Source organism: Podarcis tiliguerta, assembly GCF_965153285.1.
Source record: "Podarcis tiliguerta genome assembly, chromosome: 10".
Taxonomy (NCBI): domain Eukaryota; kingdom Metazoa; phylum Chordata; class Lepidosauria; order Squamata; family Lacertidae; genus Podarcis; species Podarcis tiliguerta.
Genome location: NC_139543.1, coordinates 69,774,475 through 69,799,977, shown reverse-complemented (window position 1 = coordinate 69,799,977; position 25,503 = coordinate 69,774,475). Strand labels below are relative to the sequence as shown.

Below are 25,503 nucleotides of genomic sequence, written 5' to 3'. Positions count from 1 at the left end.
CATGCCATATGAACATGCCAGCTCTTGAGATCATCTGCTGAGGCCTTCTTGCCTGCGCCTTCTGAGGTGTGTGCCTGGTGGTGCGCAAGACATCCTTTCCCATAGTGGCGTCTAGTATGTCGAACTCCCGGCCATGAGTGGTTTTCTCCCCCTCTTTGTGTTCTGTTGTTGTGTGAAACCTTTTCTTTTCCAGCAAGCTTTTAACTTTTATTGCTGCTGAGCCCTGCCCCCTTGTGCGCTCTTATGAGTAAAAGAGCAGACGTATCATTTGATTTATTCATTTATTGTGGGCTAGCGATGTTTGGGGGTTTAGTAACATGGTTGTGCATCTATATGGGAATGGACTGCACATTCCAGTGCTTCACAAGAGAGAGACATGTCAACAAGTTCCCATCCACCGTACAGTGGTACCTCGGGTTACATATGCTTCAGGTTACATACGCTTCAGGTTACAGACTCCGCTAACCCAGAAATAATACCTCGGGTTAAGAACTTTGCTTCAGGATGAGAACAGAAATCGTGCTCCGGCGGCTCGGCGGCAGCAGGAGGCTCCATTAGCTAAAGTGGTGCTTCAGGTTAAGAACAGTTTCAGGTTAAGTACGGACCTCTGGAACGAATTAAGTACTTAACCCGAGGTACCACTGTACTGTTTTTCATTCACACTTTAAAAATTGGGTGTACCTTGTCCTGAAGGAAAGTTCTTTTTTTAAAGGGTGTGTGATAAATTTCTGAGCAATCTAGTCAAAACGGGAATATCTGCCACCTGTACTGCTACACCAGTTCAAAATCAGAGTGCTCTAATTGTGTAACACAGTTCCACAGGTTGTCCTTAAGGTAGTGGTCACCAGAAAGGATCAGTTGCTATCTTAGACTGAGAAAGTAAAGGTTAAGTGGTTTATCAATGTAATTTATCAATCTCCCTTAAGCCAATTAGTGGTCTTGCTTTACTCTGAGCAATGCAATGCTGCTAGCCTTAGAGAATGCTTAAGGTTTGCCACTTAACAACCTCATGGGCCTTAGGTGATATATGTACAGTTTGTCTTCTGTATTCCTTGTGGGATTTGCTTGCCGCATTTCAAGACACCTGTATTATATACATTGAAGGCAAGGTAAATGACCTGGTCTCCTTGGCAGCAGACTATTTAGAAATGTAAGATTTATTTTTTATGCGTAGAATACCAAGATACTAACCTAGGATTTAATGCTCTTAGTGCATTAACACATCATGTAAAATTGGCTTTTTTTTTGCACATTAAAATAGCAGTTGCCAGTTCATGGAAAGCTGCAGTAAGGAAGTAACCCACAAGCTGTGTGAGTCTCATAAGCAGCTCTAAATCCCTGAAGGTTGTGTAATGCTGGCCAGAGTTTAGTGCCGCCTTCTGCCCTGTGCTTGAAAGTGTGAATCTTGAGCGCACTCTTCTGCATATCTGGTAGAACCTCCAGCATTTAGCTTTTTACTGTTACTAGAGGGCTTCCCAAAACAACTAGCCCAGAATAACCAGAACATAGGCATTAAAGGCTTTTCTGTCTGTTCATTGCAAATAGAAATGTGAAGCTCACTGCCTGTGTTGAAAATGGATCTAGACCTGCTGTTCCATGAACAGCGGGGCACTTGTCTGTAGAATGGACTCTAACCCAGTGGTTGTCTAACTTTAATGTTTGATGTTTTACTGTGCTTAATGTGTTTAATTTGTTGGAAGCCACCCAGAGTGGCTGGGGCAACCCAGTCAGATAGGTGGCATATAGATAAATTATTATTATTATTATTATTATTATTATTTGCTGTTAAGAGGGATGGAGGTACGAGTACATGAAGAGAGGTGGTTTTAACCAGTTAGCTTTTCCTCCTTCAGCTCCCATCACTGCTCTGTCCACCCCAACTTTCTGGAGCAGATTTTCAGGAAATTGAAGTCTGGTTGTAACCCTGGGAACTTAGTTTACACCCGGATCTTAGAACTTTGCAAGTTCTTCATGTAGAACTGAGCTAGAATGTTGAGGTGAATAAATCTGGAAATTCTCTGATATGGATACTTGCCTGTTCTACCAGATAATATTTATGCAGTAAACAAATTGTTAGCTGGAAGTACTCTGTTCCCAACATAAATTCAAGAGAGTGTCAGTATTATGAAGATTTAGTAGCTTTTTCTGCTCCAGAATTATGTACAGGATAGTAAAATGTAGGAACATGTTCTATATTGAATTAGCCACCTGAATTTCCAGAGTTCTGTAGGATGTTTTCTATTTTGCTATCAGTGGAGGGCTGATGGGGGGGGCATGCTGTTCTTGATTTTGAATCAAGTTTGTGTGCTGTATTGTTGGTCTTCAGAGCTTCCCAAGCAGCATCAAGTTTTGCTCCACGGTATGATAATCATGTAATAAGCTTGGATTTAAAAATACCTGTTCAGCATATTGGAGTGAGCTATGAGCCTAGCAAGTTCACTTACCATGTGTGGCTGACTAGCTGAAAGTCTGATGCAGTGGTGCCTTGGTTCCTGAACGGCTTGGCTCCCGAACAAATCGGCTCCCAAACGCCGCAAACCTGGAAGTAAGTGTTCCGGTTTGCGAACGTTTTTCGGAAGCCAAACGTCTGACGCGGCTTCTGCTTGAGTGCAGGAAGCTCCTGCAGCCAATTGGAAGCCACGTCTTGGTTTTCGAACGGTTTTGGGAGTCGAATTGACTCCCGGAACGGATTAAATTCGAGAACCAAGGTACCACTGTATAAGCCATGGGTAGGCAAACTAAGGCCCGGGGGCTGGATCCGGCCCAGTCGCCTTCTAAAACCAGCCTGTGGACAGTCCGGGAATCAGCGTGTTTTTACATGAGTATAATGTGTCCTTTTATTTCAAATGCATCTCTGGGTTATTTGTGGGGCCTGCCTGGTGTTTTTACATGAGTAGAATGTGTGCTCTGATTTAAAATGCATCTCTGGGTTATTTGTGGGGCATAGGAATTCGTTCTCCTTTTTTCAAAATATAGTCCGGCCCCCACAAGGTCTGAGGGACAGTGGACAGGCCCCCTGCTGAAAAAGTTTGCTGACCCCTGGTATAAGCTTTCTTGTTCTTTCCTTTTGAATCTCTGTGAAGTAGTTTTTCTCTGCTGTGGACTCCCATTCTAGGCAGCTCACAGTATCCTGTGCATGTGCTTCATGTGCAGAATGCCAATCACCCCGTTTCCTTTCCCAAGTGTGGGAGTAAATATTCACCAATCGTGCAAGTGGCATAATAAAACAGTTGCCTCTTCAGCTGTCAGAATGTTCTCCTTTGATGAGAATGGAAATGTTAAGTAACTTTCCATTTCATTTTATTTTCAAGTGCTCACATCGTTGAATCAGTGTTCTCAATCCTATAAAATGTCAAGTACTTGATGGACTTAGTTTTTACTAATACTTGTAATGCATGATTTGTCAATATTTCACATTTCTCTTATCTTCACTCACGTAATCTAAAAGTTATACTTTCTTTTCCTGCCGGTGTGAAATTTCCGTGAGAATATTCATGGAGCCTTGGCAAATGTTTTTACGTAAGCCCCTTAACCTCAAGTGAAGCTAATGGAGCTGTCAGAACAAATCTGCATCTAACCCAAAAAATGTTAGTAACAACATAGAAAATGTTGACAAATGTTTAAATCAAGTGTTCCCAAAGATTACACACATTCCAAACATTTATAACTGTGTGTGTGTGTGTGTGTGTGTGTGTGTGTATGCACACACACACATATATATATACACACACCCACTCATAGTAATAAAAACAACCATTGTGAGTTCTCTCAATGTACATCTTATCTTGGCTACCACTAACTTAGCTTAATGTCTCCATGTTGCAGAAGAGAAAAAGAAACAATATTGTTTAGAAAACACACATTTCTTTGTTTCCTGTCCCTACTTTGGTGTTGAATGTGTCTGGAGGTACTAGTGAGCAAAATTTGCAGATTTATTTTGGGCCGGGATCTAAAGAATTTCTTGAACCACACATCTCTCTTGCCATTTCAGAAAATGCTTTAGACAAGTTACTGTAGTTATATGTTCTTGTATTTACATGAACACCAATAAAAATTGTTTGGACAAACTTCCTTGGTCATCAGTTTCTTGGTCAGCACAGAAATGCAACACACAGGAAATGGATAACGTCTCTTCTGGAAGTGAGGGCCAAAACTGAATACATCGCAACAGACCCCTAGGTAAGCTTTGCTAAGGTTACTTTCCCCCTTCCCCAGTGTAGAGCTTTCTTTCTCTTTGTTGTCCCCTTCATCAGGTATTTAGCTAGAAGGGGTAGCCAGCCACAGGTAAAATCAGGGGTCAGCGATCTGAGACCTGAAAGCCAGTGGGGTGTAGTGGTTAAAAGTGGTAGTCACGTAATCTGGGGAACCGGGTTCGTGTCTCCGCTCCTCCACTTGCAGCTGCCGGGTGACCTTGGGCCAGTCACACTTCTCTGAAGTCTCTCAGCCCCACTCACCTCACAGAGTGTTTGTTGTGGGGGAGGAAGGGAAAGGAGAATGTTAGCCGCTTTGAGACTCCTTAAAGGGAGTGAAAGGCAGGATATCAAATCCAAACTCTTCTTCTTCTTTTAAAGTAGAGGGCTGGATCACTTTCCCTCAAACCTTGTTCTTAAGCCTGACCCCCATTTTGTACCCATGATCAACTTGCCTAGGGCCCAGGAGATTACACTGCCAGGTTTCTGCTTGTATCTAGTCTGCTGTTGGGTGGAAATGTGGCACAAACGATGTAAAAACACATAGTAAGAAGCAAAACAATACCTGCTCCCACAGTTTAAAAGGCCATAGGTTGTTTAATTAGCCAAAGGCCTGGGAGAAGAGAAATGTTTTTGTTTGGCGCCTAAATATATGTAAACCTCCCTGGGGAGAGTATTCCACAAACAGGGAGCCACTACAGAGATGGCCCCGTTCTCATGTTACCACCTTCTGGTCTCACTTGGAGGAGGCACATGAAGAAGGGCCTCAGCTGATGAGCGCAGGGTCCGGGACAGTTCCTATGGGAAGGGGCGGTCCTTGAGGTATTGTGGTCTTGAGCATATCACATGGACACCCTATTCTCCTGTTTACCAGCTAGCTTTGATGGATAACCAGCTTAAGATGGAAGGGTACACTGGTGAGAAGCACTGGACCCCCACCTCTAATGTAATATGCAAGCAGCTTCTGTTGCCGCAGAAGCCATACTCTGTTTTGTGTCTAGAATGGATATCTGGGTATAAGACGAGAGCAGCACGAGCCGGTTGCATAGCAGTCAAATGTGTTAAAACAGGAAACTGCTTTATTGCTTATTTCAACCAACAACCTAGGTAGCTAAAACCACCAGCTATGCACAGAAACCCCTGGACATTTTTTGATGATGCCAGCTACAAAATTTGTAAGACAAGATATACATTTTTTTATAAATATATGTCCAGAACGCAACAATACAAGCCTTCTATATTGTATTATTTGTTGTCAAATATTTTCATGAAAGCATATGGCACAGTGGCGCTTAGTGGCCACAAGACCCCCTCTTTTTTCCGCCATTAAGAGACTTAACGTGGAATTTGAAACGCTGACTTAATCTCAGCTAAGTTCCCATGAGAAAAATGGGCTGGGCGTGATTCCGCTCTTTAGAGAGCTGTTTCTGTGACTGGGACAAGGTCTCTTGATTAATGCCGTGCTCATTAACTTCATTTTCCATAGCCCATTGACAGTGCTGTCATTTATCGCGATGGGAAGGAGAGCAGCACTAATTTCTGGCTGAGTGTTTCGCGCCACTTTCAACCTGCCCGGGGTTAGGCCCCAGAGTGCAGGAGCTTCTCGCAAATGGCACGCTCTGCCTAGTGATGTCATCCAATTACATGCGATTCCTTGCCAGCGTTGCTTATGTGGTTCATTGGAACAAATTCTCTGCAGGAAGCAAGATGTGTGTGTGCATGTTCTGCGTGGTTTGCTGAGAGAAGCAACAGTTTGTGACAGGCTGATGATGCATATGGGAACGGTTAGGGAGGGAAGGCCGGCTTTTGTGAGCACGAAGGAACTTGCATCCAGCAACTCGTATCTCCCTTTGGAGAGGTCTGAGCTTGGGATCTTGGCGAGGCAATTCTTGTTGGGATGTGAACACTTTTTTTATTTTTACCTAGGCTGCCAGTGGTAGTAACAGTTTACCCCCTCACTGGTTTTTAAAGTATGCTCCTAGAAAAGCAGTGTGTAAAGCATTGATTCCTGGGTTGGACTTGATGACCCTTAGGGTACCTTCCGGCTCTGTGATTCTTTGAAGCAGGCATGTTTTGGAAATGCATATCCATCACGTAGACACCCTTCTCAGAACCGCGATTGCTGCCAGCTTCCTGCTGAGGGAATTTTTAATGGAAAACTCTGATCTGCTGCCAAAGAAGGATTGCCTTGAGCTCATCTCTTGTGAGGCTTAATCCATGGTGTTCATAGGTAATTGCTTAGGTGGGTAACGCTTGAGGCAGACAAGTGCAATATAATGCAGATGCAAGAGTAAATGTGGTGGAAGAAGGCAGCTTGAAGGCTATCCCTAGGTCATCTCCTTCTGGGAAACAGGCGATTTGAAGGACAGCTGCTCCCAAATTGATGTGTCCCAGACAAATTACGTACTGCAACTCCCATCAGCCCCAGCCAGTATGGCTAATGGTCAGGGATGATGGGAGTTGTGGTCCAAAACATCTGGAGGATATCAGGGTGGGGAAGGCTGGTGTAGGTGCCGGCAGTAGGAGCTGGGGATAGAAATAACTGCGTAGTGAGTTTGGGGTTAGAGAGGGAATGGGTAAGTGAGAAGGGGGGGTGCTGGTAGAAGGTGGAAATTTGAGAGAGACTGGAAATGTGTTTAAGCTGGTTGGAGGGTGGTTGTATTATAAAGTACGCCCTTGCGGTCGAGCCAAGGGTGTAGGTGGAGCTGTGTTTAATTCAGGTGGTGTACCTTTGGGCCAGGGAAGCCCTATCATTGTGTGGATGCTATAATCCACCTGTAGCCCTCAGGCTAGGGTGTGGCATGATTCCTTTAAAATATCCTTGTTTTTCCTCTTTTAATATTGAAGGACTTTAATCCTGTCACTCATTTCTTTTCAAAACAACCCAGTGAACAAGTTTACTGTTCCCATTTTACAGGTGGGGTGTTAACTGATAGAATTGCTTGCCTGAAGGTAATCTAGTGAGCTCATGCTACCTGAACCCAGGTGTTTCAGACTAAAGCTCTTCATCTGTTTTTTTGGATTTATATTTCGTCTTTCATTTCATAAAGATTGCAAGGCACTTGACTACAAAGTAAAACAGTTTATTCTGTCTGTATAACAGTGGCTGAGTTTGGATGTAATCCTGGCCTTGATTCATAGGATGCACAAACCGTGAGCCCTCCCAATCCATTCCGCCGTTCTTGGCGAAACAAACCACGAAGCAGGTGACTTTGTGTTTATGGTTGCTTTAGATGCAACTCTGTAGTTTGTTTCCCTTCTCCATATAGGGAGAAGTGAATGGTAAACTAGCATGCAAACTGGTTTGCTTAACCATAGTTTATGACCAGCATTGTAACCCAAACCAGCCAGTGTGTTAAACGTGCAATAAAAATACAGTATTAAAGCACTGAACCATTATTAAAAACAACACAGCCAGCAGCTAAAACTGTTGGAGTGCTGAAGATGTTAATTGAAAATCCGGGGAAACATGCCTAAAAAATAATGTTAGAAAAACTTGTCTAAGGGGAGAGTTATATAATGTAGGGTGCTATGACAAACAAAGGCCACTTCTGTGCCCACCAGCTGCCTAAAAGCAGCCAGAGAGGGACCAGAAGATCTTGATGGACAGCTTTATATGGAAAAAGGCAGTATTTTACATACTTGGGCACCAGGCTATTTACAGCTTCAAAAAGTAGTGCTGAGACACAAGTTTTCCTCTAATGAAAACTTGGACAGAAGTGGCTTACTTTTACCCTCTTTCCACCATGTGTTTTGCTGCTGCACTCCCACCCAGAGACAGTTATTTTTCTATTTCTCAGAATCCTTCCTGAGCAGCGAGTGCTTCATTGTGACAAAACATCAGTTGGATGGGGGAAATAAAAATTGCGACCGCCACCATGAACATCCTACCATGGCTATCAGATGTATGTTTTGTAGCCTCCCGCTAATTTCACACCCCTGGAAGAATTGTCAAGATGCTTCCCCTACTTTTGGCACCTTCAGATGGAGCCTATTTTTGAACCGGGGCCCATTTGAAAAGGTTAATACCAAAATGGAAGCCAGGCCAGTTCTTTCAATGATATTAATAGGTACATGCCACTCGAATCTTGCTAGTGCATTCACTTACTGACCTGGTTTGCACATAACACTGACTCTTGATTTATTAAACTATGTTTCATTAAATCTTGGCTTGTTTGATTTTCTGATACCTGCCCAGTGGGCTAGGTTTTTTAATTTATTTGTAGGTTTTTAAGGGGGCGGAAACAACAGGTTAGGCGCATCCATTAATTTATGTGAGTCTGCTCTGAATATGATTAGTATTGAAGACAACCCATAAAGTTCTGTGGCTTTCAGGGCTGGTTGGCTTGCTTTGTCTGCCTTCTCAGCCAATAGGATCTCCGACTTGGAAGCAATGCTTTCGATAAAAAGAAGCCATGCAATAGTTCTGAATGAGAAGTGTTCCTGATGCCTGCATTACTGAGTTCTGCAATCAGGACAGCTAGCTGAGTTTCAGAGCCTCACTGATCAATGAATCTTGTTGGTTGGCCTTTGGTAATTTCCTTTCTCTCCTTGCCTAATGTAACTGGAATCATAGAGTTGGAAGAGACCACAAGGGCCATCGAGTCCAACCCCCTGCCAAGCAGGAAACACCATCAGAGCACTCCTGACATATGGTTGCCAAGCCTCTGCTTAAAGACCTCCAAAGAAGGAGACTCCACCACACTCCTTGGCAGCAAATTCCACTGTCAAACAGCTCTTACTGTCAGGAAGTTCTTCCTAATGTTTAGGTGGAATCTTCTTTCTTGTAGTTTGGATCCATTGCTCCGTGTCCGCTTCTCTGGAGCAGCAGAAAACAACCCTTCTCCCTCCTTTATGTGACATCCTTTTATATATTTCAACATGGCTATCATATCACCCCGTAACCTCCTCTTCTCCAGGCTAAACATGCCCAGCTCCCTTAGCCGTTCCTCATAAGGCATCGTTTCCAGGCCTTTGACCATTTTGGTTGCCCTCCTCTGGACACGTTCCAGTTTGTCAGTGTCCTTCTTGAGCTGTGGTGCCCAGAACTGGACACAGTACTCCAGGTAACTCACTGAGTAGAGAGAGATGTTTGGAGTGAGGGGCAGGAAAGGAAATCTGAAATGGTTTTCCTCACTCAGCACCCCATTTTTAAGTCACTTCACCAAATTTCAAATCCAGGCAAGTTCCAGAAGCAATACTGTTATGTCAGGAAGCAATCTCACATTGTTTTAGGGCGCTGCGATCTTGCATGAGAGCACGGCCCCCAAGAACAGGATCTACCAGACAGCTGGGTGGGTTACATGGACTCCCTGAGGTCCATGGAACACCAGCTGGGAACCACTGTTTAATGGTGATATTGCTTACTGTGGCTTTCTTTTGCATTTAAATTGTAAACTCCCTTTGACCCAACATACATTAAAAGAGGATAATCATCAAATAAGCTTGCTATGAATCCCTCCCCCTGTATGGTATGTTAATGCCCCGAGTCTTTTGAAGAAGGGCTTTTGGCTTACAGGACTGAGAACTGCAGTTAGGCGCTACCATTTTATTCTGGAAAACACCAGGTAGGCTGCATTCAGGTGAGCTAGTTGCATTCATGTTTCTGATTCTGCACAACAGCCATACAAGAAATATGTAAAATAACTAAGCAAGTAATAGACATCACCCCAGAATTGGCCCTACTAAACATTTTCCAAGACAACAATGCCAAAGAACTCATAACCCACCTACTCTCAGCAGCCAGAAGCATCATAGCCAGACACTGGAGAGACCTGTCAGGAGTAAGTATGGACCAATGGTACCAAATAGTATGGGAAACAGCCCTACTAGAAAAATTAACTAATAAACTGAAACTGACACGGGGACAAACAGAAGAAGACGCCTTCACCCCGGTATGGCTCCCCGTTATCACATACACAGCCCAACAGGACAATGACAATAATCCACCAACAGCATACAAATCAATATGGCTAACCTGATCCAAAACACCCACCCACCTCACTCACACACAAAAACAAAGATCACCACAGCCAATCACAAGCAAACAATCACACCCTAGGCCAACCCCAACCTCTCTCACCACCAAAGGAACACAATTGAACAACACAAACAACGCTGACCCCAAACTCTACATACATTAAACATAATAGAAACACCGCCACCCGACCCCACCCCCATCCATCTTCCCTCTCTCCACCCCCCTTTCTTTTTTCTTTTCTTCTCCCCCTAATGCCTCAACAAATGAAATGGATTTGTAAAAATGTTACATGGAAATAATTAACCTTATTGGTTTTTTGACCTTGAATGCAGTAAAGCTCCTTCGCATGATAGGGAACTCTTCTGAGGAGAAAAGGGATTCAGCCTCTTCAGATCTAAAGCAGGATATAGCCCCTCTGGGAAAACAAGCTCTACAAGCTCTGACCCCCTGGAAGCAGCAGCAGCAGCAGCCTGGGCAGATGTCAGTGGGTGTTCTTGGGGTGGGATAATGAGAAATCAAGCTTTCACTAACTTCAGTGTACCATTTTGGTGTTAAATTCTTCCCTTCAGGCATACCAGCCCCAGCAGATCCTGCTCTCGTACCCCTGTTCCATTCCCACATGAGGACAGTGGCTGCTCTTGACTTTGGGGCATTGCCCATTAGGGTAATGTGCATTTTGTAATCTGGACTTTCTGACCACTGTTGGCAGCTCTATTTATCACAGAGGAGACAGCTTACTCGAAATAAACCCGGTTAAGCTCACAGTGCTGAGAATAGTAAAAAGACCCCGATTGCACAGCCAAGAGGGCCCTCTTCTCATCTTAACGCATAAGCATGGTGATAAACTCTCCTTTATTGGTGCTAATCTGACTATTTGCATGAAAGCAATGTGTGAGCAATCATACCAGTTTACATTCCCTCCGTTACCTAATCAATAGTGCCTGCTCAGTACCTCATGCAAATCCCCACTGCTATATTCATCTCCTTGAGGTTATTACCCAGTGTGTTCTTGAATGACCGCCCCCCCTGCCCCTCTGTGAGTCAGACTTCAACAAATTTTGCTTGCGGAGCTGTTTTTGCATGTCTGAGCTTGGTATTCTTGTACCAAAAAGAGCTTTGTGACATGTTACAACTGTTGTATTTTTGCTTCTTTCCTACTGCCTGCTCACTCTTTATTTATCCCCCCCACCCTCAGCCTCCCTCCTCCTTGTCAAGACTGACAATTTTGATTATGGCCTCTCGACATCACCTTGTAATATTTTCAGAGATTTTGTTTACCGTGAACTCTGAGCACTTTGCATGCACAAGGCTAGAGCGTTCTTTAGACGGGCCATTTCTAAAGGATACAGTTGATACAGTGGGGAAGGATATGTGGTTAGTTCAGGGCTGTTTAATGACTCTAGAAAAATAGTGTTGGGTACTTAATCAGAGAGGACCCACATGGACCCACAGAGGCCCTCCACTCTCAACATCTCTCTTAAACTGTCCTGGAATCTTTTCAATGAAGGTTGGCTTAGATATTCTTATACATAAACACCGTATTTTCCCGTGTATAAGACCAGGTTTTTTTTTCTAAAAAATAATGTCAAAAATTAGGGGGTGTCTTATGCCCGGATACATCTCTCCCATTTTCTTAAATCTTTGTCCCCCCAAATAGGGGGCGTCTTATACACGGGGGTTTCTTATAGACAGAAAAATAAAGTAAATCACTCACCAGCAACACAAGACTCAATGCAGAGGCCTGGTGCTAATGAATAGATTCAATATACAGTGGTACCTTGGGTTAAGTACTTAATTAGTTCTGGAGGTCCGTTCTTAAACTGAAACTGTTCTTAACCTGAAGCACCACTTTAGCTAATGGGGCCTCTTGCTGCTGCCGCCGCCGTAGCACAATTTCTATTCTCATCCTGAAGCAAAGTTCTTAACCTGAAGCAATATTTCTGGGTTAGCGGAGTCTGTAACCTGAAGCGTATGTAACCTGAAGCGTATGTAACCTGAAGTACCACTGTATATATTTCCTTTATATAGAATGCAGTGTTTAAAATGTTGCTGCTGGAAGGTTTGCATGCACAATGTTAGAGCATGTGCTTTGCATGTACAAGTTCTCACATTCAATCCCTGGCATCTTTACTGACAGAAGGCATGGCGAGCTTGTGAGCCTTCACATGGTGTTGGTTTCATAATTCCCACCATCCCAGACAAATTGGCCATGCTGGCTGGTTCTAATGGGAGTTGGAATCGAGCAACAATCTGGAGGGACACAGGCTTTCAAACTGGAAAGGCTCATAGCAGCAGGGCTAGGATGGAATTGAGATCACAATAAGAGGATACTAAACTAGGCTGGGTGTGGACCAGTTGTCTAATGTAGCATGTTCATAAGAAGCTATAAGGGTACTTCCCCCGGGTTATCTGCTTTCCCAGTTCAGTCTGTTGGCAATAAATTAGAAGTGTGCAGAACGCTCCTCTTTAATTCTAGAAGACCTTTTACTCAAATAGATGGCATGGCTTGCATGGGTGTTCTATCTTCAGTCTGGATCGTGTGGAAAGACCAGATGCAAAATCCCCCCCCCCCCCCAATATGTCAATATCATGTGATTCCCTTTAAAAGTTGCTTTGCAGATGTCCCTTAAGGTTCTCTTTCTGTATTCTAAAATAAAGGCTGTTTTAAGCTATAATAATAATAATAATAATAATAATAATAATAATAATAATAATAATTTATTATTATTTGTGCCCCGCCCATCTGGCTGGGCTTCCCCAGCCACTCTGGGCGGCTTCCAAAAAAAAATATTAAAATACTCTAATACATCAAACATTAAAAGCTTCCCCGAACAGGGCTGCCTTCAGATATTGGGGAAGGGATCTCTGTGGATAGAACACCTGCTTCTCAGGTCTCTGGTCTCAGGTCCAGTCTCTGATGTCATCTCCAGGTAGGGCTGGGAGAGACTCTGGTGCGAAAGAGATCTCTGGAGATCTTCCTGTCAGTGTAGACAATACTGAACTCAGTAGACTAATGGACTGGTTCTGTATAAGGCAGCTTCCTATATTCCTAAACTGTCATAATTTGAATAATGCTGATATTTCTGATGATCCTTGACCCAGAAGGGAAGGGGGCGCTAATTGGAATGAAACCAGAAGTAATGTGTCCCTGTCAGCTGTCCAGTGAAAAACAAGCACAAAACCATCACATAGTACTAAAGATAAGAAAATACTTTACTGATAGTAGGAATTGTTGTTGTTGTTGTTTAGTCGTCGTGTCCGACTCTTTGTGACCCCATGGACCAGAGCACGCCAGGCACTCCTGTCTTCCACTGCCTTCCGCAGTTTGGTCAGACTCATGTTTGTAGCTTCGAAGACACTGTCCCACCATCTCGTCCTCTGTCGTCCCCTTCTCCTTATGCCCTCCATTTTTCCCAACATCAGGGTCTCTTCCAGGGAGTCTTCTCTTCTCATGAGGTGGCCAAAGTCTTGGAGCCTCAGCTTCACGATCTGTCCTTCCAGTGAGCACTCAGGGCTGATTTCCTTAAGAATGGATGGTTTGATCTTCTTGCAGTCCATGGGACTCTCAAGAGTCTCCTCCAGCACCATAATTCAAAAGCGTCAATTATTCGGCGATCAGCCTTCTTTATGGTTCAGCTCTCATTTCCATGCATCACTAGTGGGAAAACCATAGCTTTAACTATACGGACCTTTGTTGGCAAGGTGATGTCTCTACTTTTTAAGATGCTGTCTGGGATGGTAGGAAGGTCTTTGCCAATTATGGGTTTCCTCTACTGTTTCTTTGCATTTGATTCCCCCCCGCCTTTGGTGGGGGGAGTGGAGATAGTGGGCTGGTTGCTCTGAATGTACTCCATTCCTGCCACACTTGGCTAGTTTTTCAAACTTGACCACTTGCCTCATAAAATTAGAAACTCATTATCAAAGGTAGGTTGGAAGAGTGTCCTGATGAACTTTGCCCTCTTAAGCTGCCCAGTTTTGTAATGTGGGGCAACTCCAGCGCGTTGACCTGGCCTTCTCCAGTTTCTCACTGGCAAGGTCTTTCGGAACAAGATGTGGTTACAGACAGCCCTAATCCTGCAAGCTGCTTTTCCTTTCAGCATAATCTAGGCAAACGCTTTCCCTTTAGGGATGCGTGGAACATCCCCGGTTTAGTTATGCAGAAATAGTCCCCTCGCTGAAAAGCGGCGTCACGTGTTCGGGAGCGACACTTATCTGCAAGAATCCTCCTTGCAAGAGTAGGATTTTCTACATGGTAAGTTTGCCGTTTTGGATCCCATCTGGTGTGCAAGGCGCCAGACTGCTGCTCACCATCACCCTTCATTCAAATAGCCGGCTTCCTTCATTTGCTTAACTAAATTGCTAGTCATGCCGTGGAGAGAGGCGCAATGAGCTGTGCAGGATGCTGAAGTCCCTCTTGATTGCTGAACTCCTAGCCGTCGGGGAAAAAACGGAGTAGAAATGGCAAAAGGTTGTCAGTTTGATCAAACATATGGCACGGGGGTGGCTTGGGCTTTTATATGAGAAAAAGGCATGAGTAAGAGCCTTAATGAGTCACGCCTGAAGAAGGCTTCGTGTATGCCAGTTACAAGCTCTAAGTACTTGACTACCCCTCCTGATCATCTTTCAATCTGGCGTGACAATTCCAAGAGTATTGTTTGATATTCCCTGCCGCTTCCCTGCTGAAGGAACGCTCTTGTGCAATAATGTTTCTTGCTTACCTGGTTGAAGGATAGAGAGGGGGGGTGAGTGTAGGTAGAAACTAGCACACCGTAGAAAGGTAAAACTCGCATTTGTTGCACTGCTCACTTTTGCCTTTGGCCCCGGAGGTGAATGCAGTCCTTGGATGTTGGATGAAGAGGGTTTTCTACCCTCCCCTGCTCCACTGTCTCACTTGTCCTAACAGTGTTTTGAAATGGGTCACTTTTTATTATTAAAAAAGGTAAAGGACCCCTGGACGGTTAAGCCCAGTCAAAGGCGACTATGGGGTTGCGGCCCTCATCTCGCTTTCAGGCCGAGGGAGCCAGCGTTTGTCCACAGGCAGTTTTCCGGGTCACGTGGCCAGCAGGACTAAACCGCTACTGGCGCACGGAGGACCGTGACAATTGCCAGAGCTCACAGAAACGCTTGTACCTTCCCACCGCAGTCGTACCTATCTACTTGCACTGGCATGCTTTCAAACTGCTAGGTTGGCAGGAGCTGGGACAGAGCACCGGGAGCTCACCCCGTTGCGGGGATTCGAACCACCAACCTTCCGAAAAGCAAGCCCAAGAGGCTCAGCGGTTTAGACCGCAGCGCCACCTGGATCCGTGGTCACTTTTTATAGATGGGAACTGAACCTCTGAGGGTTGGATGGGAAGTTCTTCATACCTGAGGAGCAAAACACACAGAGAGAAAATGGAAGTGAGAATTCATGTGGGTGTTATTGTTGTTTTGTAAGACAGGTCTACTTTAAACAGGAGCCTGCAGGTATGTGGCATCCCAATTACAGATACTTCCTATTCCAGCCTTGCCACCTCAATTTGTGCTCCTTTGTGGGAATAATTTCAGTTCACTCGTGAGAAAGATTAAAAACGTGCAGAAATTTGCGCAAGAGGCCAGTGACACCTGTGAGATTTTAAACTGGCATATTCTGAATCTTGGACAGCACTGGCCTCACCTGCCATGTGCCTCCCATGCTTTGAACTTCTCATAATATTTGTTCTCAGCTCTCATTAAGGCATACCTGCTTGCGATAAATCTCTTCCTGACCACAGCTATGCTCATAAAAGCCTTGACTCAGACTGATTAAGCACACTAAAACTAATAAAACTTGTAGCGATCCATCTCAGCAATTGCCGGCTGTTCTAAGTTCTCACCAAGAGGTGTTGATTTATGTTCCATCGCTTTGCCCTCTTCCACTTCTATTCTTAATTTTTTTCAGTCATCTGGATTTCAGCCTGCAAGGTGGTTTTTGGATTCACATCTCCCTCTAGTGTCCACGCTGAGCGTTACAGTGCCTAAAGACCCAATAAATCAAATCCTGTTTTGTAACTCCCCTCTTGACCAGTATGGGCTATTTGAAACCTAATTAGCAGTGTCTGCATTACATAATTATCACTGTCAGTCGTTCTTTGCACTTCTTTCCCACTCTGACCTCACTCTGACCCCAGAAAGGCATCCCTGTACACCTGACAGCTGAGAATCTCACTGCGCATCTGTTGGAAGTGGGACTGTAGTCATCAAGGGCTTACATCAAGATTACATTCAAATGAACTTTGACCTTCAGCATGTGATACAGACTCTTGGAGCTGCTCTGATTCCCCTACCAGCCCACACCAGAGGGCATTGGCTGCACTTGTCAGGATATTTTTTTATCCATTTTCCATTTCTTAAAGAAAATCTGCCCCTCCTTCCTGCGACTTCTGTCTTAACACCCGCCCAGCTTAAGACAGGGCCTGATCCTCCTGTTTCTTACCAGGTGACCTTTTTCTGGATCGCCGAGAGCTTTGCAAGCCTGCTGTGTTTTTAAGGTTCTTCAGTGAATGTTTTGTTTTATGGCGAAACTTTGCCACCCAATGACTTTCAGGATCTGCTTTTTCAGGAGTCTTAAAATATGGGCCATAGGAAGCGGAGAATATTCTGATAGCTTTAAAGAAGTGGTGGCTGGATAGTTATTTTCATCTAAGGGTCATGTGGCTCGTGTCAGACAGGCAGAATTAATGGTGACATTTTCCTACCCGAATTGAGCACAGATAATATTTCTGGCCTTCGGCACTTGTTTTAGTTGACAAATAAGATAGTACGTTTTAGACAGGAGTTGCTATCATGTATATGAGAATAAAACGAGTTGAGCAAGCAAATTTGCTGCTTTATGTATGTGAAGCATTTCTGTCTCTTCTTTCCTTCACCAGAGCTCAAAGTGGTTTTTAAAAGGTGCGGGACCTAATCTTTGACTACACTTTTGACAAGCAGTTACAAACATATTGGTTTGTCTAAACTGCTATTGGGTGTGTGTGTCCTGGGGGCTTAACACTACACCTCCTAAGCCCTCCTCCACAGTCTGTGTGATGTCAGGATCATGCATGCACCCTTCCTCTTTAATCAAATCTTCCATTTTTTAAGTGCTGGAGACAAGTGTAATGCATGGCCTTGAGAGTTGAGTGCTTAGATTTTTAAAAGTGAAACTTGCACCTTTAGGTTTGGAAATAGTTGCTAATAAAATTACCGTATTCTTTGCTCTATAAGACTCACTTTTTCCCTCCTAAAACGTAAGGGGAAATGTGTGTGTGTCTTATGGAGCGAATTCAGGCTGCACAGCTATCCCAGAAGCCAGAACAGCAAGAGGGATTGCTGCTTTCACTGCGCAGCGATCCCTCTTGCTGTTCTGGCTTCTGTGATTCAGGATATTTTTTTTCTTGTTTTCCTCCTCCAAAAACTAGGTGCGTCTTGCGGTCTGGTGCGTCTTATAGAGCGAAAAATACGGTAATAAGCCTGTCAAAACTGAAATGGAAATTAATCTGCAACTGAAATAATATGTGAGTTAAAGCTGCTTGCTGCAAACTCCAAGTGCCACTTGAGGACATTTATTCCTGTCCACTTAATACTGACAATGTGTACATTTCATTGCACTCTGCTTTTGGGTGCTCTGAAAGCCTTGCAGAATGACTTCTGTTTTGGTGAGGAGCACTTACATGACTGGGACTAAGACGTGTGCTGTTAATCTTACACAGTGTTTGACTTGGGAAGCCTGGAAAGAGGTGTTCTGAGGTGTTTGCGATTCTTGGGGAACGGCAGAAGGCTAACAGATGCAGATCCCACAGCCTGTTCCTGGGCACACTCACTCTGTGACCTCTTTGGATAAGTGTGTGTTTGCGTGCATGATTTTGCACGCCCTGCCACTGTCCAACAGAGGGAGCTGCAGGCAAGCGGATGGCTGTGCAAATGATTGCTGAGAACAATAGCCTTGCAGTTCTCCCAAAAGTCAAAGCTTTCAGAAGTTAATTTTAAATGCTGCCTTGCTGGTCTTCTGCCAGGTGCACTTGCTTGGCAGCTGCAAATCCTACTGGGCCCTTTTGCTTCAGTTCCATGAACTTTTAATGCTATCAAGTACCAAAGCTACATGTGAGAAGACGTTTATTTTGCAGTGCATGTAAAAGAGGGCCTCCTTGACCTTGAGCTTTATTGATCCCTGCTATCGGCTGTCTGGGTGACGTCATCTGTTGGATATACATAGGCAGGTGGTAGATGGTCGCATTCACACAACACCGAGGCTGCCTGTCTCACAGTCTGACCTAAGAGTCGGCGCTGAGAGTGGTGTCTTGGAAGTGTCTGCTGGAAAGCCTAAACATGAGAGACAGGATTTAGAGTCCTTTGCCTGACCAGGACTTGTGGCAAAACACAATTTCTTGAGGAACCAGATGTTCTGTTGACTGCTTGGGAAGAGACAGCACTGTCTTGGGAAGGAGTTGCAGCACCTGCAGATTATTGCATAACCTTTCGCACAACCGGGAGCCTCGTAGAACCAAATCAAAGTCCCCTACCTGTGGCAGCCGCAAATCCAAGCCTGTGATGGAGAAGTGGGAGAACCATGCAGGTGCCTCAGCTTTCCATATGCCAGACTGGATGGTGAGTGAACTGCTGTTCAGCTCTCTGTACCAAGCAGAACTGTCTTGATTGGAGCTGTACCATGCTGGACGGGTTTGTCTTTGGCTAGAGTTCTGCCAGATCCGAGGTGTGCTCTTGTTCTTGACAGGGTCTAGCAGCCCGAACTACCGTATTTTTCGCCCTATAGGACGCACTTTTTCCCCTCCAAAAATGAAGGGGAAATGTGTGTGCGCGAATGCAGGCTTTCCCAGGCTTCCTGCAGCTCTGCGCCACCCTCCGCATCCCGGTGTGAAGCCGCGCGAGGCTTCGGAGGGTGGCGCAGAGCTGCCTGTGCTCCCGGACTTCCTGCAACTCTGCGCCACCCTCTGGATCCCAGTGCGAAGCCGCGCGGGGCTCTGGAGGGTAGCACAGAGCTGCCTGCGCCCCCTGCAGCTCTGCGCCACCCTCCGGATCCCGGTGCGAAGCCGCACGGGGCTCTGGAGGGTGGCGCAGAGCTGCCTGCATTCCGAAGCCTGGTGCGCGCTGAAGAGTGCGCCCGGGCTTCACGCACCTCTCCGCAAGCCTGGGGAGACTGGCGTGGCTCCCTAGGCTTGCGGATAGCAGGCTGTTCTGGGGTCGGGGGAAGCTTGGGCTTCCCCCGCGCCTGCCCCGTGCCTGGGGGGGGGGGATAATTTTTTTTCTCCCCCCCCCCCCCCAAATTAGGTGCGTCCTATGGGGCAGTGCGTCCTATGGGGCGAAAAATACGGTATGTTATAAACGAGCAAGTGTCACGACTGTCTGTAGAATGGAGCATTTCTACCCCAAGAGTTCCTTCTCAGTTTTACTTGGATAAAAAGCGGAATTTCTGATTTCTTTATTTAGTCCGTTTAACAAAATTTTTACTTGATTGTAGTAAAACCTCTAAGCAGTTTACAGTAAATATTAAAATAAAAGCAGTTTGAAAACAATTGTAACAGATAATTAACAGCAGAGTAGTTTAAAGCACATCAGCACCTTGTGTGTGATAGGGACACCATAATGATTCACGTACTGGAAGTAGAAAAATGAGGCAGTCACCTTGGGCAACAAATCTTTGGGTACCGTTAAAGGTGATGGAATCGGGAAATGGGTTGGTCTGGCCCAAACAGCGCAATCCACCACAAATAAGCAACTTTGCATGAGCATTATTCTGTTCCCGTGTGATCCTCCTGTTCCTTTCCATGAGGCTTGCAAAGGAGAGCATCCTGGTGGATTGGGTCCAGTGGCAATTAGGAGCAGAGTGCTATTTGGGTTTTCCATTTGAAGAATTGCAGGTTTTTAGGTTGGCCTTGGGATTTGCAAATGATTCTACCAATTTACCTGCTTGTGTCTACTGTTTGAACCACAGGACAGCTTTACGTGGTTGGTGTGGGTATCATAGTTGCTTTGCACGATACACAATGCCTTACTCTTGTCAGTGGGCAAGTGGCTTCCTTCAGTGCTGTCATAAAGAGCCATTTCTGTGAAAGCCAAAGAGTGCTCATACCTAATATTTTTTTCCTGGGGTACTCGAATCTGATCTGATTTCTGTATAATAACTTTGCTTCCATGTTAAGCCTTTCTTGCAATTATTCCACATGCACTCACTTCTTTCTCCAAAGATAGCTCCAAATGGCTATCTTGTACTCCTTTTGAGTGTGGAATAGGGGTAAGAAACATAGAGCTTTATTCAATAAGGATTCCATACATAGCCTTCCGTAACCTAGTATGGAACTGGCTGGGACTGATGGGAATTGTAGGCCAAAACATCTGGAACATACCGGCTTGAGGAAGGGTGATCTACACAGCCAAGCTCTGCCCTGGGGTGCTCAGAATTACTACCATTGATTGCTTCTTTAAATACTGCTTAATATTCAGCTGCTATAGCGGAAGTACAAACCCATCCCTTATAAGAGCAGATCCTGTAGTACGCCTAGCCGTGGTGAAGAGGGAATGTGACCTAAAATCTAAGACACAATGCATTTATTGCGCTCTGGAAGTTTACCTTTGAGTTATTGCCTGTATGCGATATGGCTGTCTTCACTGATGCATATTTGAAAGTACATTAGGAAATCAAGAAAAATTGATTAGTGGTATCCAGCTATGTTGTTATGCTCAGAGTGGATGCATTGAAATTGAAATCAAATCAATCAATACCAATTTAACTCAATTTATCAAAGGCTAAAAGCTTGTTTAGCTTTGTACGGAGTGCCTTTATTGAGTATCTCTTAATCCATCTCATTTTACCTTTTGTATACCTCTAGGAAAATACATGAGGTGTGTTAATAGTGTAGACATAAGGCTGCCTTTGCAGTTAACAGGTTTCTACAGTAGTCAGGTTTGTAGGATTTCTGAGTTTCACTGTGGCATCGGATATTTTGTCTGGGGGGTAGGGAAACACCCCACTCAGCATTGTTGGAGTCACTCGCCGCTCTGTCTGAATTTAGTGTTAGAGGCATAGGGCAAAGGTTGCAGTTTTGCTGAAGTCTTGGTTCATGCTAGGAACAGAGATGTGAACTCTGCTTTTAATCTGGTATGAGCCAGTGACAATGTGCATCATGATTTAAAGGTTAAACTTTAATCCCAATCAAAGTCAACTGCAAGACCATTTATAGGAAAGAAAAATAAGAGTACTATTAGATTTACGGTAGTATGTGCAGAAGGGAAAGTATGGTTAGCTAGCTATAAAAAAAGCTTTTAGAAAGTTATATCATTCCCTTCAGTAGCATTATCTTTATGAATAACTATTAGAACAAATGAAGTAGCAACATGGCAGATCAAAATAATGAATCAAACATATTCAAACAGCAGAGGCCATAAAACAAGAGCATCACAATGGTAGAATAAAATAAAATCAGATTACATTCTCAGACTTTTAAAAATGTAAGGTTATTTGCCTAGCACTGAAAAGACTACCCGGGGACAGCTTTCCAAAGATGGGGGCACCCCACCTGAGAAAGGTCCCTCCCCTGTGCCATCCAGCTAACATCAGAGGTTGGGCCATCCAGAGAACAGCTATCAACGATCTCAGTCCGCAGGCAGGCTTGTGTTGGAGAAGATGGGCCTAGATGTATTGAGGGTATAGTCAAAGAACCAGGGCTCTGAATTGCACTCAGGTGGGTCAACAGCCGTTGTAGGTTGAAAAGCCTCTGAAGCCTCAAATCTGGTATGTCGCACACTTAACATCCTCTAAATTTCCAGAAATTCTTTGATACCAGCAATTCAAATACAGTCTGCTATGGTTATTTTTGTTTTAAACTTGGTTCCTTTTGCATTGTTCTGCCATAGCACAGCTGAAGAGCTGCTCTAACCAAAACAGATTTGGTTAATTGATCAAGTACTAACAAATAATGGTTAAGCATTTTTGCTTTTTACTTAATATTTATGTTAATTATGAAAACTGATTAATGTCGTTGCTTTGTAATGGTTAGCATTTTAAAGATGGTAATGAAATATTGCAGCATTAATGATGTTAGACAAGTTTCTATTAATGTGAACAATTTCGTTCTCCTTTGCTTATGTTTCTGGAACACTACGGTTGGTCTACAGTTTTTAAAAAAATGAAACTAAAACAGGAATAAAGTGAAGTAACAGCGGTTGTTCAAAAATAAGCCACATTTTTTAATGCAAGTGTGCTAAGGTAGGCATCAGCCTAATTCTTCAGGCATCATTACCATAATGATTTCATGGAGTATTTGCAATCAAATTAGGTCAACAGTTAATTGCTGCTCCAAGCCTAAGAGATGTGCGTGCTTTTGAACGATAGTCAGACATTAAGGAATTAAGTAATGGAGTTGTTACTGTGGATCAGTGCAAATTTGGACCAATTTCAGTTACCTGACATATTGGCTTGTGTGTTTCGTATATTTATATCCCATCTTCCTTTGATCATGGGACTCAGCCATCCAGGTACTGAGCAGACTCTGACCTGTTTAGCTTCCGCAAGGTGGCTGTCTCATGTGTCCTCAGACCATACCCTGCATCTTGTTTCTCTCGCATCCACCCCCACCACTTTCTTAGTTCTCTCCATCGATCTTCTTCAAGTGGCATTCTTGCCAGCTGCTTGGTAATCAATGTGGCCGATCAGGAGGCAGTGAGAGATATATAAGCAATGGTCCGAGCAGTGGAATAGATGCACAAATCTGCCTTGTGTGAGAGGAAACGAGGCTGAACTTAAGAACAGTGAAGAGTTAAGTTGTTTGTGTTAATCCTCCTGAGGTTTTAACTCATGTGACATTCTAGCTGCAGGCTGGAATCTTAACCACTCTGAGGATTTAGCAAAGGCCTTGGCACCGCACCTCTAGTTAAGGTATGAGAGTTTGGCACAAGCAGCCACCTCTTTGAAAGTAGAAGTGATCTTTAGACCTTTTGGCTGAAACTTTAAGCATTGCAGGTTTGCAGTGTGATAAAAAGGACCCCTGACCATTAGGTCCAGTCGTGGCCGACTGGGGTTTTGGCTCTCATCTCGCTTTATTGGCCAAGGGAGCCGGCGTATAGCTTCCGGGTCATGTGGCCAGCATGACTAAGCCACTTCTGGCGAACCAGAGCAGCGCACGGAAACGCTGTTGTTTACCTTCCTGCTGCAGTGGTACCTATTTATCTACTTGCACTTTGATGTGCTTTCGAACTGCTAGGTGGGCAGGAGCAGGGACCGACCGAGCAACGGGAGCTCATCCTGTCACAGGGATTCGAACTGCTGAACTTCTGATCGGCAAGTTCTAGGCTCTGTGGTTTAACCCACAGCGCCACTCGCGCCCCGTGATGTTTCCTCTAGAAGAAGAAGAGTTTGGATTTGATATCCCGCCTTTCACTCCCCTTCAGGAGTCTCAAAGCGGCTAACATTCTCCTTTCCCTTCCTCCCCCACAACAAACACTCTGTGAGGTGAGTGAGGCTGAGAGACTTCAGAGAAGTGTGACTGGCCCAAGGTCACCCAGCAGCTGCATGTGGAGGAGCGGAGACGCGAACCCGGTTCCCCAGATTACGAGACTACCGCTCTTAACCACTACACCACACTGGCTCTAAATTTCCCTAACCCCTGTTTTCTGAAAGCCAGCTGTTCTCTGCAAGACAGAAGGTATGTCTGTCAGCAGCAGAGCCAAGTCTGCCTCTGCAAACTGCTTCTGTGTGCCTTGGCCTCCCTCTCAGGTGTTAACCCATAAGCATCCAGAGGCACACTTCTGGTTTCCTTTGAAAAAGTAGGACAGCTGATAAGCATCTCGCCTGTAAGCAAGGCATTCCTTTTTAAGTTGCTGCCCGTCATCTGGCTTTTCTTTTCTGACTAACGAAGAGATCTTAGACAGTGGGCAGGTTTCCCCCCAGCCCGCTCCTTAATGCACAGCGCAGTTCTGAAAGCCAGAAGTTCTGGGCGCCTGGGCGCCACTCTCCTACCTCGGTGGGGACAGAACGAGGACACCCAAGATAGAGGAGATATTATAGAAGAGGAAACGGTTCTGTCTGTGCAGTCTGTATAGCTAAGGTTTCTGAGAGTTTACACCCTGGTACGACTTCATTTTCCAGGACATTTGTTGTCTGGAATGAAAAGTTGCTGATTAGCATTACCTGGCCTTGGCTGTGCTCAAATAGCTTGAGGTTTTCTTCTTGATTGTGAACTTACTTCGGCGGCGAGAGAGTTCCAGGAAGTGGGGCGTTCTCCTTTGAAACGGTACACATTGCAGAATCACTGAAAGCACCATTGAGGTCTGTTAATGAACAAATAAATGGCTGGACTTTGGAACAAGGGGCATAATAGATGGCAATGGAGGACTCTGGGGGAACATCCTGTCGCTGCTGAGAGGTGTGTGTATTCACTCTGCAAGACATAGTTATGTAATTAATATCTGATGCTAACTGTGCTACAACATGCGGGTTTGCTTTTTTTAAAGAAAGGTTTGCCTTGTTAGATGCCCTTTGTTCAGCCTGTACAGTGGTACCCCGCGAGACGAATTATCTCGGAAGACGAAAAACTCGCTAGACGAAAGGGTTTTTCGTTTTCTGAGGTGCTTTGCAAGACGGATTTTCCTATGGGCTTGCTTCGCAAGACGAAACAGCCCTGCCTCTCCTGTCATGGCGATGGTCACTGCACGTACGCACGCTCGCTTCCCCGCTCCTCCGGCTCCCTCCCACCTTCCGGCTGACCTTCCGGCTGCCTCGCGCCGCTGCCCACCTCCCTCGCGCACTCCCCTCAGAGAGCCGCTGCCGCCAGCAGCCAGCATTGCAGCCAGAGTCGCGCTCCTGAGCCCCGCTACCCTCCAGCAGCCACGTCGCACGGTGGCCACAACGCTCGGGTGAGTCCGAGGTACCGGCTGTGGCAGCTGTCCTGCTTCTCCCCACCCCTCCCCGCCGTTGTTAGTGTTAAAATGCAGTGGTGCTTCGCAAGACGAAAAAACTCGCACAACGAAAAAACTCGCGGAATGAATTAATTTTGTCTTGTGAGGCACCACTGTATCCTTCTGAAGTGGCAGGGTGCCTGTGAACATTCGTGCCAGAGTAAAGTGGTTCAGGTGCAGTCTTTCCTTGCTCAAGGCCTGCAGCATCCAGCAAAGATCTGCATGTGTGACTGAGTTGTCACACATGGTGCTCTTGTATTTCCTTAAGCAGAATTGCTTTCACTAGCCCCCCCCCCCCCCCCGTGGAATGCCCTCCCATCACATGTCAGGGAGATAAAGAACCACCCAACTTTTAGAAGATATCTGAAGGCAGCCCTGTTTCGGGAGGTTTTTAATGTTTGACGTTTTACTATGTTTTTATATGTG

The 25,503-nt window shown here is 45.0% G+C and overlaps 2 protein-coding genes and 2 long non-coding RNA genes across 8 annotated transcripts in view; 1 reads left to right on the top strand and 3 right to left on the bottom strand.

The window, feature by feature from the left end:
* Positions 1-25,503, bottom strand: part of LOC310659301 — a 327,135-nt gene that overhangs the window by 74,118 nt on the left and 227,514 nt on the right. The gene's annotated exons all lie outside the window — the stretch shown is intronic.
* Positions 1-25,503, bottom strand: part of LOC310659292 — a 269,655-nt gene that overhangs the window by 29,764 nt on the left and 214,388 nt on the right. The window lies entirely within an intron of this gene.
* Positions 1-25,503, top strand: part of AHCYL2 (adenosylhomocysteinase like 2) — a 104,780-nt gene that overhangs the window by 19,378 nt on the left and 59,899 nt on the right. Inside the window, exon 1 of one of the 2 annotated variants that reach the window (XM_083402084.1) lies at positions 14,246-14,422. The exons of the other annotated variant lie outside the window; for it this stretch is intronic. Within the exon in view, the coding sequence (XP_083258210.1) occupies positions 14,420-14,422 (3 nt within the window). The 5' untranslated portion in view covers positions 14,246-14,419. Of the gene's footprint in view, positions 1-14,245; positions 14,423-25,503 lie in introns of those variants that run through there. 2 annotated transcript variants of the gene reach the window in all.
* The window catches only part of LOC310659123 (solute carrier family 2, facilitated glucose transporter member 11-like), a 16,758-nt gene continuing 5,832 nt past the window's right edge, over positions 14,578-25,503 (bottom strand). Inside the window, exons 2-4 of one of the 4 annotated variants that reach the window (XR_014502643.1) lie at positions 23,765-24,560; positions 23,324-23,520; positions 21,309-23,272 (exon numbers count right to left, since the gene is read on the bottom strand). The gene's annotated coding sequence lies outside the window, so the exon portion shown is untranslated. Of the gene's footprint in view, positions 14,600-17,694; positions 18,490-21,308; positions 23,273-23,323; positions 23,521-23,764; positions 24,561-25,503 lie in introns of those variants that run through there. The other 3 variants (XR_014502642.1, XM_083402261.1, XM_083402260.1) reach the window with 3 other exon arrangements.